The following is a 14,709-nucleotide window of genomic DNA, read 5'->3' as shown; positions in this document are numbered from 1 at the left end:
CTACAAATCTCCTCTTCCATCTGGTGCCCTGAAAAAAGAGCCTGCCTAAGGGTGCAGACAAACAAGTGAGGAGATGCAGATTTGAAACTGGCCCTGGAAGTGCTTGAGAGGAGAGGAGGTAGGGGATCAAGAGCCATATAAGACAATGCACACTACTCACTGAGATATGAGAGAAGGTAGGGAGAGGATCAGATGAGACATCTTTGAGAAAATGTACACTTGACTCAATGAAACAGAAAAGCAGGTAGGAAAAGGATAGGATGGGACAGAATTGAGAAAATGTACACTTTACTCACTGTGATAAGAGGAGGGAGACGAGGATCAGAAGAGAGAATTCAGAAAGTGTAGTCTTTACTCACTGAGATAGATGAGGATGTGGAGAAAGGATCAGAGGAGAGATCAAAATTGACATATTTTAGAAAATGTACATTTCCCTCAAAAAGAGAGAAGGTGAGGTAGACAAAGTAGGGCATGAAACATAATTGGAGGAATGTGCTCTCTACTCACGCTTCTTGATCAGGCAGTAGTGTCGAATCTTCCGTAACAACCAGCGGAAGAAAAGGTACGCGTGGCAGAAGAAGATTAAGGGCGGTGGGGCAGGTAGTCGTTGGCTGTACTCGATGACCAGGTCATGGTGCTGGAGCTTCCAGATCTGATCAGTTTGGTCTTGTACATCAGAGAAGGTATGGCTGTGAGCAAAATTAGCAAAAGCGAAAAGTTAGATGGAGGTATGAGCACAGCAAATTACTGAAATGAAGGAAGAGAATCGAAATACATCAGAGACTAAAAAATGAGAAAGCAATCACTTTTGGGGAAGAAGGATGAGTGCACTACAAAAGGTAGGGAAATTAAAAGAATAAAGAAAGCAGACACGAAAATACCTACAGACAGGGAAGATGCAAGGATTGAGAATGCGCCTTAGCAGACAGAGGTAAATGTATCACTTTGGGGGATTTCTTGATCCAGATGTTTTTAAAAATATCAATCCACTCCCTTCCTTAACTATAATAGAATGTGCTCCAATGTTCAGCACACAGGAAGAGTAATATCTCCTGATCCTGAGTCTATCAAACATTAGTAAGTCAGCATTGGGCGGTTACTGATCTCAATAACATGGTATTCAACACGGAAATTAACTTCTTCAAAACCATATCTCTACTCAGTCGGAGTTTGTCATCCTTTGACTCAAATCCGTGCCATATATATATATAACTATCATTTCAGATTACTTCAGTACCCTCAATCCCCAATGAGTTTCAGACCTTCTTTGGTCCTTTATCAGGGGGTTAATTGTGCTGGGAAAATAATAATAAATGGTTTAACCCAGAGTACAAGGAAAAAGAGTGATCGGAAGCATCAGGGAACAACTGTTCAAATAAATCTCATTGTTCCATTCTTAACATGATTGATACCTCTGATTATACTGCCCTGGCACTAACACCTCTCTGCATACGATTGTCAGCAAAGCGATAACAACCAGTTATTAAGCTCTTCGCTGCCAGGCCTTTTCCCCTCCTGTGCCGAGCCTTTTTTTGGCTGTTTGGGGCAGTTTGCGCTTAGGCCCTCATAACTTCTTGTCCACATAAGCTACCCACGCCAAATTTGAATCCTTTTTTGCAACATCCTGGGGATTCTAGTGGTACTCAAACTTTGTGGGTTCCCTTGAAGGAGACTGAGAAATTAGCCAAAATACATCAAAAAAAATATTTTTTTCAAAACAATTGGAAAAAAGGGCTGCCGAAGAAGGCTTGTTGTTTTTCCCCTGAAAATGGCATCAACAAAGGGTTTGCAGTGCTAAAAACCATCTTCTTAGCTTTCAGGAACAGGCAGAGTTGAATCAGAAAACCCTATTTATCAACACAATTTTGGCATTTTACTGGGCCCTACCCCATTTTTACAATTTTTTGTGCTTTCAGCCACCTTCCAGTTAGTGACAGAAATGGGTATGAAACCAATGCTGGATCCCAGATATCTACACATTTCTGAAAAGTAGACAAAATTCTGAATTTAGCAAGTTGTAATTTGTGTAGATCCTACGAGTGTTTCCTACAGAAAATAACAGCTGAAATAAAAAAATATTGAAATTGAGGTGACAAAAACAGCCCTTTTTCTCCACGTTTTAAGCTGTATCTTTTTTCTGCGGTGTCGGATTTTTGAAAGAAATATACCGTTACATCTGCTGGACTCTTCTGGTTGCGGGATATATGTGCTTGTAGGTTCATCAAGAACCTTAGGTACCCAGAGCCAATAAATGAGCTGCACCTTGCCATGGGCTTTCAGTCTACACCGGGTATACAGCAAATCATTTGCTGAAATATAAAAAGTGAAAAATAGGTAGCAAGAAAACCTTTATATTTCCAAAATGGGCACAAGATAAGGTGATGAGAAGCAGTGTTTATTTTCACATCTCTGAATTCCGGGGTGCCCATACTAGCATGTGAATTACAGGGCATTTCTCAAATAGACTTCTTTTTTACACACTGTCTTACATTTGGAAGGAAAATATTTAGAGAAAGACAAGGGGCAATAACACTTGTTTTGCTATTCTGTGTTCCCCCAAGTCTACCGATACAAATGGTACCTCTCTTGCGTGGGTAGGCCTAGCACCCGCGACAGGAAATGCCCCAAAACACAACGTGGACACATCACATTTTTACATTGAAATCTGACATGTTTTTTGCAAAGTGCCTAGCTGTAGATTTTGGCCTCTATCTCAGCCGTCACCTAGGGAAACCTAGCAAACCTGCACATTTTTGAAAACTAGACACGTAGGGGAATCCAAGATGGAGTGACTTGTGGGGCTCTCGCCAGGTTCTGTTACCCAGAATCCTTTGCAAACATCAAAATGTGGCCAAAAAAACACTTTTTCCTCTCATTTTGGTGACAGAAAGTTCTGGAATCTGAGAGGAGCCACACATTTCCTTCCACCCAGCGTTCCCACCAAGACTCCTGAAAAAATTGGTACCTCACTTGTGTGGGTAGGTCTGTTGGTCGCAAAAGGAAATACCCCGAACCACTATCTGGACACATCAAAATTATCAAATACAAAACTACCTGTTTTTGCGGGGGAGGCACCTGGGTTTTTGGTCCTGGGCTCAGCAGCCATCTAGGGAAACCTACCAAACCCAGACATTTCTGAAAACTAGACACCCGAAGGAGTCGAGGGAGGTGTGACTTGCGAGGATCCCCAATGTTTTCTTACCCAGAATCCTCAGCAAACCTCAAACGTAGCTAAAAAATCCAACTTTTCCCACATTTCTGTGTGGGATCACCGCACCAGGACGAATTTCCTACCACCCAACATTCCTCTCAGTTTCCCGGTAAAAAAGATACCTCACTTGTGTAGGTGGGCCAAGTGCCTGTGACAGGGAAGAGCCAAGAACATGTCGAAATTGAGGGAGAACCAAAGCGGGTCCAAAAGGCCAGTTTGAAAAAAAAAGATTTTTAGGCTGGCAAGTGCAGCAGAATTTTTATCGGTATAGATGAGAGAATGTTGGGTGGTAGGAATTTTGTGGATTCCTGCAGATTCCGGAAGGTTCCATCACAAAAATGTGGGAAAAATGTGTAATTTCCAGCAAAGTTGGAGGTTTGCAGGGCATTGTGGGTAAGAAAATGGTGTGAGGTGCATGTGAAGCACACCACCATGGAATCAACCAGATGTTTAGTTTTCAGATGTGTCTAGGTCTTGTGGATTTTTCTAAATGGTAGCGCCCCAAATTCAAAAAAGTGCAGCCCTCACCATTCCAAGTGGGATGATTTTGAGAGTTACCAAGCTCTCATGGCCCAAATGTAAAACCAAAACCCAAAATAATCAAATGTCCTCTTGCTTGCCGTGGGATAACACGTTTTAGTGTGAGGGGGGAGAGCTGAATGACTGTTACCTCTTCAGTTGATGTGGGGGCGTAACCAGGGCCCCACTACTTTTTTTTTTTTATTCCATGGCATCAAGTAGACTTTCTGCCCCCTGGGTGTGGATCGGGGTTAATTGCCCCAACTGCCCACTGGTGGGCAGAACAACTTAGGACCCATTTATTTGGGGTGGGGGTATGGCTATACGCCCACCATCTTATTTTGAATATAAAATCTTCCCTGGTCTGTGGTGGGCTTTCTGCCCCCCTTGGGGATAGGTGGGCCTTCCAAAAATAGGCCAATCTGCCCCCTCGGGGGCAGATATGGCCAACAGTAATGTGACCCCCATGGGGAGCAACCCTTGCCCAAGGGGCTACCCCCCAAACAAAGCACACACATACACACACACACCAATCCCTGGTGTCTAGTGGTTTCTGCCCCCCTTGGATTGGACTAACAAAAATAGGGCAATCTGACCCCAAGGTGGGCAGAAATGGCCTAAATACAATTTCCCCTCAGGGGAGCGACCCTTGCCTAACGGGTCACTCCCAATACGTAAAAACAAAGTAAATAAAAAATATATATATCCCTGGTGTCTAGAGGTTTCTGCCCCCCCGGGGGCAGCTCGGCCTAATTAAATTAGGCCAATCTGCCTCTGGGGGGGACAGAAAAGGCATAAAAATATTTCAGCCCCCGGGGAGCGGCCCTTGCCCAAGGGGCCGCTCCCCATATGCGTAAGGATAAAAAAAAAAATCCCTGGTGTCTAGTGGTTTCTAATGGCCTGAAAATAATTTGGCCCCCCGGGGAATGGCCCTTTCCCAAGGGGCCGCTCCCCACACATTGATGGCGCATATATCTAGAATATAAATATGTGAACAACATGGCGACGGTGTAGTATGCTGGGGAACCTGTTCACAGTGATGCAATGTGATGCGTGAGGTGATGTGTGGGGAGGCTGTTTCAGGTTTTTGCTGTGACGTGAGAGAAGGAACATCCTCCACTTCTGCTTTAGTAGATGCAGGGAATATGGTCACGTGATAGGGAGGCAGAGCGTAGTCTTCTTGACAGTTAATGTATGCAGGTCCTTAGTTGTGTAGAGCCTTGTGTGCATGGGTCAGCAGCTTGAATTGGCTTATCTTCTGTACAGGTAGCCAGTGGAGTTGCCTGACGTTGGGTGTGATGTAGATTTGTCACGGAAGGCCATAGATGGATCTGGCAGCGGCATTCTGTATAGTCTGAAGTGCAGTGATCCTTACGTAGAGGGTGTTGCTGTAGTCCAGTTGGTTGGTGATTACAGTCCTGTATCACGGTTCAGTATGTGTGTAAGGGTAGCCACTTGAAGATCTTACGTAGCACACACAAAGTGAGGAAGCAGGAGGAGCAGACAGCTCTGATCTGTGATTTCAGGGTGAGGTTGTTGTCAATGATGATTCTGAGGTATCTGGTGTGGTTGGCGGGAGTGAGTGTGGGTCCTACTCTGATGGCCACCAGGAGTCATTCCATGTGTTGAGACTTGTGAGAGATCAGTACTTCCTTCTTGTCTGTGTTCAGCAGCAGGCAGTTACTCTTCATCCAGTCAGCGACGGTTGACATGCATCTGAGGTAGTTGGTGGTAGGGTCATCGGTGAGTGAGAGGATGAGTTGAGTGTCGTCTGTGTAGGAAATTATGTTGAGATGTGTGATCTGATGATGCTAGCCAGTGGGGTCATATATGCATTGAAGAGCATGGGACTGAGGCATGAGCCCTGGGGGACACTGCAGGTGATCTCCTTGAGTTCGAAGGTGAAAGGTGGGAGGTGGACCCTCTGGGTTCTTCCAGTGAGGTAGGAGGTGAGCCACCTGAGCACATTCCCTTGGGTGCCGATGTGATGGAGTCTTTCGATCAGCATGTGGTGGGATATGGTGTTGAAGGTTGCCAAGAGGTCGAGGAGGATCCAAGCTGTTGTTTCTCCTCAGTTGAGGAGGGTTTGGATGTCATTGGTACCTGTGATCAGGGCAGTTTTGATGCTGTAATTGCTGCAGAAGCCGGATTGGGAGGCATTGAGTAGCTGGTTCTGATCCAAGTATGTCATGAGTTGATTGTTGATGATCTTTTCCAGTATATTCACTGGTCAAGGGTGCAGGGAGATTATACATTAGTTTTTGCGTTCTCTGTGGTTGGCAGAGGCTTTTTTGAGTAGTGGTTCTGACTTCAGCGTGTTTCCAGGCATTAGAAAATGCTGCAGTGGTGATAGAGGTGTTGAACAGGGTGGTGAGTTCCTGGCTGATCCTTTGTTTTCCACGCTGAAGATGTGATGCGGGCATACATCTGTGGGAGCTCCCGAGTGGATGGATTTCATGGTGGAAGTGATGTCCTGGGTGGAGAGGATGTTCCAGGTAGTTAGTGTGTGGTTTGTGTTGATTATAGTGGTAGTGTATCTGTCGAAGAAGTCTGTAGGTGTGGGTTGGGGTTCAAAGTTTCTGTATATTGATGTGGAAGAAGTGGGCGAGGTTGTTGCACAGCTCCTGTGAGGGTGTGATGTTATTTCTGTTGGCAGCCAGTTTGGAAAATTGCTGAACAATGTTGAAAAATTACTTGGTGTTGTTGGTGGTGGTTTCGGTGTGTGCAGCAAAGACTGCCTTCTATGTTGCCCTCAGCAGGTAGTGGCAGAGGTTGAGGAAGGTCTTGAAGGCTGCTCTGTTGGAGTTGTCTTTGCTGGTGTGCCATCTCCTCTCCAGCTGTTTGCTGTCTCATTTTGCTGTTCTGAGTTCTTGGGTGTACCAGCTGGAGTTTTTGGAGAATTTTCTCTGACTGTTGCTCTTGATGGGGATGATGCTGTTGGCACAATTGGTGATCCAGGCATGGAAGTTTTTTCACTCCATGTTTGAGGTTTTTGGCAGCAGCACGGTTAGAAGTGTTGAGGGCATCTGCCCAGCTAGTCTCTGATATTTAGTTCCACATCCATCGTGGGGCACTGGCCATCTTTAGGGTAAACGTGTAGGGGCTGGAGATGCTGAAGTGGACAATGGAGTGATCGGTTCATGTGAGTTCTGTGACATGGCTGTATTTGACGCGGTTGCTGAAGGTGAAAATAGGGTCCAGCGCGTGTAGGGTTGTGGACAATCTGGGTCAACCGGAGGCTACTCATACTATCGAGGAGGTGTGCAGTGTTGTTTTCACTGGGGTCATAGATGTGGAAATTTAGGTTGCTGAGGAAGCTGTAGTCCTTGGAGTCTGAGGCTAGCTGTGCAATGAAGTCCGCAATGGTTTTGCATAAGCTGGAGCGTAGACCTGAGGGTTGATATGCAAGGGTACCTCTGATGGTTGTTTTGCCATCTGTGCGGAGCTTGAAGTTGAAATGCTCCATGGGACGATAGTGTTGTTGTTGGTGGTGGTGCACTGTATGGTCTCTTTGTGGATGATGTCTGTTCCTCCTCCTGGCTTGCTGGTGTGGTCCTGGTGATTTTACATTCATCAGGGATCACTGTGGCAATGTCGGGGGCAGATGTGTGGTTGAGCCAGGTCCCGGTGTGGATGAGAAAACACAGACTGAGTGGTGATATAATTTTGAAGAAGCTAATTTCCAAGTTGTATACCAAGTTACTGTGATGAATAGCTACCCAATTGGAATAACAAATCGAAACCATGCCCCAGGGCAGGAACAATGCTGGTTTATGAATACTTTACTCCAGCAATTGACAGTCCTCTATCACCCAAATTTATAGATGTCCACCATATCAGCAGACTTCTCTCAACATTGGCAGGAACGGCCAAGACAATATATTAAAAGATTGACAGACTGTACCATCAAAACTATGGCATGTCTGTCAAATTTTGGGAATTTCTTTTGGAAAAACAGAATCTATAGCAAAATCACTTTGCTAATTTCTGCTAATTTCTGGTGGACCTTTCAAACCTCCAACAGCTCTTATTCTTTTAGGCTTTTGGCAGAGTACTTCAGCCATGGACACTGAGTAGTCTCTGTCGCTGACATCTTAAGGTATACCAGTCTGTAAACCAGGCCTGTGGACCCTCAAGTGTTGCAGAGAGAGCTCTCTTGCCACCTTTGCGATGGAGTACCCTCTCCTCCAAATTCCAAATGAGCCACTAAGTTGGGTTTACATGTTGATAGACAATAGTAAGGGAGTAGATAACAGGCTAGAAAATGCCTGTTGCATCCTCAACTCAGTTTAGCAGAATATAAGATATTTGTTCCAATTTTACTTAAGCAAGGAACATTGTCAACCTACCCAGTCCAATGGCACAGGGAGATTGTTCTGCATCCACTGTTTGTGTATCTGGGACTTGCTGTGCTTAACTCTTTTGGGGCCACACTGTCTTTAGGAAAAAACTGCCATATCCACTTGGCCCCATATAGAGAGTGGCTAGTTTTAGTTTGCGAGTGGAAAGTAAAACCCATTGCACAAGACTGAACTGAGCAAAAAAATAGGCACAAGGGTAAAATTACACTTTTGTGTAATTTGACAATTTTTTGGGCATTTACATATTATGAATTTGATTGTACTAACAGTAGTTTTACAACTGCAGAGAATCCACACCCATGATGGAGACTGTACATTAACAGATAGGCCTGTCTTATCTTTTTATAGGAGGCATTATCCGCTGCCACAGTTGTAAAATAACTATCACTAAAATTAAACTTGTGAATGCCAAAAAATAGTAAATTTACACAAAAGTGTAAATGTACCTTTGTTAATCAAGCCCTTGATTTATATCTAGTGCGGCATAAAAAAACTTCTACCATTTCCAAATATTGCGAATGATAGTTGTTATTTTTGTTGGTTAAAAGTATGTCACACATCATCCTCCATGCAGCACAGTTACCACACCATTTTTACCATGTAAGTACCAGGCAGCCTATTTAAAAAGTACCTTTACAACACAGTCATTTACCACACAAACACGCCCACATGCACACACATACACACATATATATGTATGCATTGATATGTAGTTATACATATAAATATATACCAGGCTCCCCTTATCCCACAGGAACCTCTGTCCACAAAATTGAGGTGCATGCTCAGGTGTGTTAACCTGATATATGCAAAACAGTCAAACTCCGATGATACAGAAGAAAAGCATGCACACTCCAGTTAAGTATATTTCAGCTTCCTTCTTTATCCGTGGTAAGCCAGGAATAAAGAATGAAGGTGAAATATACTTAGCGGGAGTGTGCATGCTTTTCTCCTGTATCGGTGGAGTATGGCAGTTTCCCATATAAATATATACATGTATATGCTTTTATATAACATATTATTGATTATACTGTAAATGTAGTTAATGAAATAATTGCAGATGTACTTTTTCATGATAAACCAAGGCCTGGGAGATTTTATATGCTTCCCAAAATTCACAAAATGAACAATCCTAATTGTCCCAAATGTCTGGCAATGATACAGCCAAAGAGACACTATCTTCATTTGTTAACCTTAACCTCTAGACCCTTGTCCAGGAACTGCCATAATTTGTGAAGGATACCGCTCACTTCCTTCAGGTTATTGAACAATTTAACCAAGCCTACATTTGTGTTGATGACACTCTACTGGCTAAATTTGGTGTTCCATCCTTATACACAAATGTACTACATCAGGATGGTCTTTTGGCATTTTCTGAAGCTCTTAACAAAAGAACTGAGAAAAGGCCATAAGCAAACATGCATACCAACTTTGTAAGAATTATCCTTAAGTCTAACAATTTTACCTTCAATGGGAAACACAATCTGCAGATACAAGAAACTTCCATGAGCAATGGGCAAACTAGAGGACCATATACTTGCTACTTCTAGCATCAAGCCACTGGGTATGACTTAGATACATTGATGACATATTCATAGTATTGAATGCACAAAGTAGAATATTGGAAGAATTTACAGTTTATAAGCTTCAAGTCTACTTTATTTATGATATGGAACACTCTAGAAGATCCACATAAACCTCAATACAAAATACCTAATTCATTTGGCCATTAAAAACACATAAACATCATATTACATCATAATCAACAAAGCGGTATGCAAATCACAAAACCATATAAATCTTATCTTTAATACAGTTTTAAAGGGCACTTTAAAAAATAGAAGATTCCATAACAGAACATTTCATTCAGGGGCACGTAAATGACTGAAGTCCCTCTAACACAGTAGGTAAAGAGAAACAAACACATATGGGTCACAAACATTGTCAATAGTATAGCAGCAAATCCTGGCAGACAAAGAAGACATGGCTCAAAACGTGGTTGCCATTCTGATAGAGATTACAGGCAGCTGAGGACCTACGCCATCTGGCCCACAAGACATTAAGTAGAAGCAACGCTTGCCACAGTAGAAGCCAGAAGCGTCTTACTTGCAGATTCCAGGTGAGGTAAGGTTGCATATTCTTCATTACCACAGAATCTAGTAAAGATTGGAAGTCCCTTCTTTTTGAGCAGGCCTGATGAAAATGTAAAGACCAAGTGGCCTGCTTAAGGCTGGTTTTTAATTGCAGCAGTTGAAGAGCAAACACAAGGTGGTAATATAATTGTAACATATCTATGGCACTAATTTTCTGCCAGTTGTATATTTTGCCTTGTTACCAGCCAGAATTAATTCTTTAAAAGAGACCTTAAGGTATCGTCATCACTTCTCACCAGGCTGGTCTCCCAGCAAACCACCCCCACCAAGCCTTGTTCAAATACACGTCACGGGCCCATTTCCAGCCTTAAAGCTGACTCCAGGGAAGCTGAATTAACAGAGGATAACTTTTTAAGGACACGTCCTTCCATCTTATCAAAGAACTCCCACTTGGAAGCCTCAACCTGCTCCGATCCATAAAGCAGAGAGGATGGAATATTTGCTCAAGACACATCAAAAAGATGTTCACAGTGTCTCCTGCCAGTCGCATTCTAAAGATCACCCAGGCCATTAGCTTGAGACTAAACCTTGCTTATTATTTTCTATATGAGCCTTGTCACTGAGGTTTCCACATGCTATCCTCCCTAAAAATGTCCAGCTTTTGTGATCCCAGGGACCATGAAAAATTGCTGTAATTAGGTTTCTTCTTCCCATGGAAGCACAAGCTCTTATTTTTGGAAGTATTTATCCTTAAATAGTGGGCTTCTATGAACTGTTGTAAGACCTGCAAGAGGTTTTTAATCCATTCGGGGTGAGATCCAAAATTATTAGTTATCCCCCATCATTGGGGCAAAACCTTCACTCTGGACCAGATGGCTGGGCAGATCTGAAATATATAGGGAAAACAGCAATGGGACTAACAAACACCCTTGTTTTAACCCGTTTACAGTAGGGATTTTCTTGGGAGAGACCTCTATCACCACCTAAAAGCACCCTACACCAGGTGGAAGAGTGAAGAGAGATGACCAAATCTATTCAAATACCCTGCATGCCCAATCTTGCATGCGTTTTCCACAGCAGCACACAATCCACTTTATTAAACGCCGTGGAGAAATCCATGAAAGCTGCATGGGTCACCCCTCCTCCCATGGAGACATACTTTTCATTAAACACCTGAAGGGCCAATATGTTATCAATGGTTCTGTGCTTCTTCCTAAGCCCAGTTTGCTCCATTAGAATAATTTTGTTTTCCTCCACCCATTTGATGATCTAGGTCCATAGCCATTTTGCAAATACTTTGCCCACCAATTCTAAAAGGACAATCTGACGGTAGTTCCTAGGACATTTTTGATTTCCCTTCTTAAATAGTGGGACAACAATACTACCCTTCCAGGATGAACAAACTTTCCTGGTTTCATAACGTCATCTGAAAACCCAGAATAATATTTTACTCCAGTTGGGGGCATTGTTTTTCAGTACCAAAATGGGAATTTCATCTGGCCACATTACAGCCAAGCTATGCATTCCTCCAATGACCACCTCAATCTCCTTCTCAGATGGAAAAGCGAATGGACATATATCCCCTCCTAGTACGGATCGCTCATCATCTACCCCATTCGTGGCATAAAGCCTGACATAAAGGTAATCCATCTTGGTTCATCGATGACCATTGGTAGGGATCTAGCTCTTGAAACACAACCTTCAGCAGCTAGCAACCAGAACCGCCTTGACTGACCCTTTACTGCTGCTTCCCTTATATTAAGCCAACATTTATCATTATGATCTCTTTTTACATTGGCATTCAGGCGCCTCCTTCTCCTTTTCAATAGGGACACCCTAGAATTTCTATCTGGGGAGAATACCCTATATTGTTTTCAAACAAGGGTGTAGGAAACTGGCCTGGTGTGTGGTGGGTCCCTATAATACTTACACCTTATACAAGGTCCAGGTATCCCCTCTTAGTGAAGTGTAGGCAGTGTCTAAAAGCCAGCCTCTCCAGAGGTAGCTGTGGATGGGCAGCCAAGGCTTATCTAGGAGACGTAAGCTCATGCAATACTACTGTAGTCACCCAGCACTTACAGACATGAAAGGAAACACTCAGTCCTACAAAAATAAAGGTACTTCATTTTTGGTCACACAATACTAGAAGGGTAACCATCTAATAGGAGGTAAGTAATCCACTAATTATGTGCACTAGTAAACAGCAATAGGCATAGAAAAGGTTAGAAAACAGTGCAAATGCAGTTAGACAACGGTGACTAGGGGGAGCACAAACCATACACTAACAAAATAGAATGCGAACACAGGACCCCCACCTAGGAAAGTAGAATGTGTAGAGGGGAGCTGAGAGTAATAGAAAACCACAGAGGTAAGTAACATAGTACCCCCCAGCAACCAGGAAAGCTGGAGTAAATCATTAGAATTTCCCCAACCCCCCCCCCCAAAAGGAAGAAAAGAAGACACTCAGACAAGACTGCAAGAAACTAGTGGTGAATTTCTGGAGAGAAAGACTTGTGGAGACAGGGGACCAAGTACAAGAGTCACAGCAGAGTCCAGGAGGAGTAGAAGCTACTACCCACCCAGCTGTACTTGCAGGAATTGGTCAACAGTGATGAAGATCAGGTCAGCACTGCAGCCCTGGAGAAGAGTCCCTGAGGGATGCATAATATATCCCACGCTGGAATGAAGATTGCAGATGGGTGTTGGTGCAGGAATTCCACCAACAAGCCTTGGAAAAGGCATATTTGCAGTTAGTGGAAAAGTGGAGCTGCCGGGGACCAGCAAAGCCCAGAGTTAGAGGGGACCCTCAGCAACACAGAGAGCCCATAGGATTAGAGGCAGCACCCACAGGAGTCCCACAAGACTGGGAAACAGAAGTCACAAAAGGAGCCCATGCAGCACTACAGAAAGGGATCCCAGGCCACAGGAGGACCACACAGAGGGCTGTGCATGACAGGAAGGAGTACTGGGGGCTAGAGCTACAAGTCTTCTAAAGATCCCTTGAAGGAGATGCAAACAAGTCTTGTCAGCTGCAAGGGACATGGTGCACAGGGGTACTGTCCTACGTGGAAAGGCAATGGCTTACCCCCACCAAAGTTGGACAGCTGGCAGAGCGGACCAAGAGGACTATTCCAGACCACCACCCGTGATGCAAAATCCATGAAGCTCAGGATTAGAGGAGATCCATGCAGCTGGTCATCGTTACAGTAGGTGCCTGCGGATGCAGGGGAGTGACTCATTCACTCCTTCTTGCTTCTTGGTGCAGACTGATGACTTGCTGCCCTCAGAGGATGCACAGCTGTGAAAATGTTGCAGTTGCTGGAAGGAGCTGGAGATACAATGTTGCAGAGCAGAGTCATTGCTGTAGCTGCAGATTGAAGGTTCCTGTGAATTCCAGGCGCGGTTCCAGTGGCCAGAAGTCGAAGTAAACATTTCAGAGGAGTCCTGCTGGAGTCTTGCATATCAAATCTGAGGGCACCCAAGAGAGAGACCCTAAATAGCCCTGAGAGGGGGATTGGTCACTTAGCCAGGTGACCGCCTATCAGGATGGGGCTCTGATGTCACCTGCCTTGCCTGGCCACTCAAATGCTTCCAGGGGTCCCTGCCAACCTTGGATTTAAGATGGCAGAACCCAGGGACCCTCTGGAGGAACTCTGGGCACCACCCTTGGGGTGCTGATGGACAGGAGAGTGGTCACTCCTCTTTTCATTGTCCAGTTTTGCACCAGAGCAGGGACTCGAGGACTCTGAACCGGTGTAGACTGGTTCATGCATTGAAGGTACCAAGTGTGCCCTTCAAAGCATACCAGTGTCTTGGGAAGGGTACCCCTCCAAAGCCATGTAACACCTATTTCCAAAGGGAGAGGGTGTTACCCCCCCCCCAAAGGAAATAATGTATTTTGCCTTCCTGGGCTTGAGCGGTTCAAGCAGCGAGAGGGCAGAAACCTGTCTAAGGGGTGTCAGCAGCTTGGGCTGCCTGGAAAAAGCTGGAAGACAGTTAGGAGCAATGCAGTGGGTCCTCTAAGGGGCCCCCAGAGTGCATGGAATCATACTTCCAGTACTGGCAACAGTATTGGAGTATGATTCCAACATTTTTTATACCAAACATGCCTAGGTTCAGTGTTACCATCATGCAGCTGGACATAGCTATTAACCTATGTCCAGTACACGTGTAAAATGGCACCCCGCACTCACAAAGTCCATGAAAATGGCCCTCAAGTTTGTGGGGTCACCTTTGCTAGTGCAGGTATGCCCACACACACAGGTACTTCCACCCTGCCTTCTGGGATAGGAGGGCCTGCCGTGGGGGTGACTTATAGTGACCTGGTGCAGTGACCTATGTGGAAAAGGGGTGCATAACACATGTTACTGCCTATGGGGATCCCCTGGTACCCCAAAGCCCTGGGTACCTGTGTACCATTTACTAGAGTCTCAAATGGGGACACCAGTATGCAAATGTGGGGTGAAAATGGTACAAGTTACCAAGTTAGAAGGGAGAGAGCATAATCACTGGGGTACTGGTTATC

The 14,709-nt window shown here is 44.5% G+C and overlaps 1 protein-coding gene across 1 annotated transcript in view; it reads right to left on the bottom strand.

The window, feature by feature from the left end:
* Window positions 1-499: 499 nt before the first annotated feature.
* LOC138249316 (transient receptor potential cation channel subfamily M member 2-like) overlaps window positions 500-14,709 on the bottom strand; it is a 328,743-nt gene continuing 314,533 nt past the window's right edge. Inside the window, exon 11 of the mRNA XM_069203275.1 lies at window positions 500-689. Within this exon, the coding sequence (XP_069059376.1) occupies window positions 500-689 (190 nt within the window). The remainder of the gene's footprint in view (window positions 690-14,709) is intronic.

This window comes from Pleurodeles waltl, chromosome 8, assembly GCF_031143425.1.
Source record: "Pleurodeles waltl isolate 20211129_DDA chromosome 8, aPleWal1.hap1.20221129, whole genome shotgun sequence".
In the NCBI taxonomy this organism is placed as follows: Eukaryota; Metazoa; Chordata; class Amphibia; order Caudata; family Salamandridae; genus Pleurodeles; species Pleurodeles waltl.
Note: the sequence above shows the minus strand (reverse complement) of the source record. Positions and strands in the feature narration are given on the sequence as shown.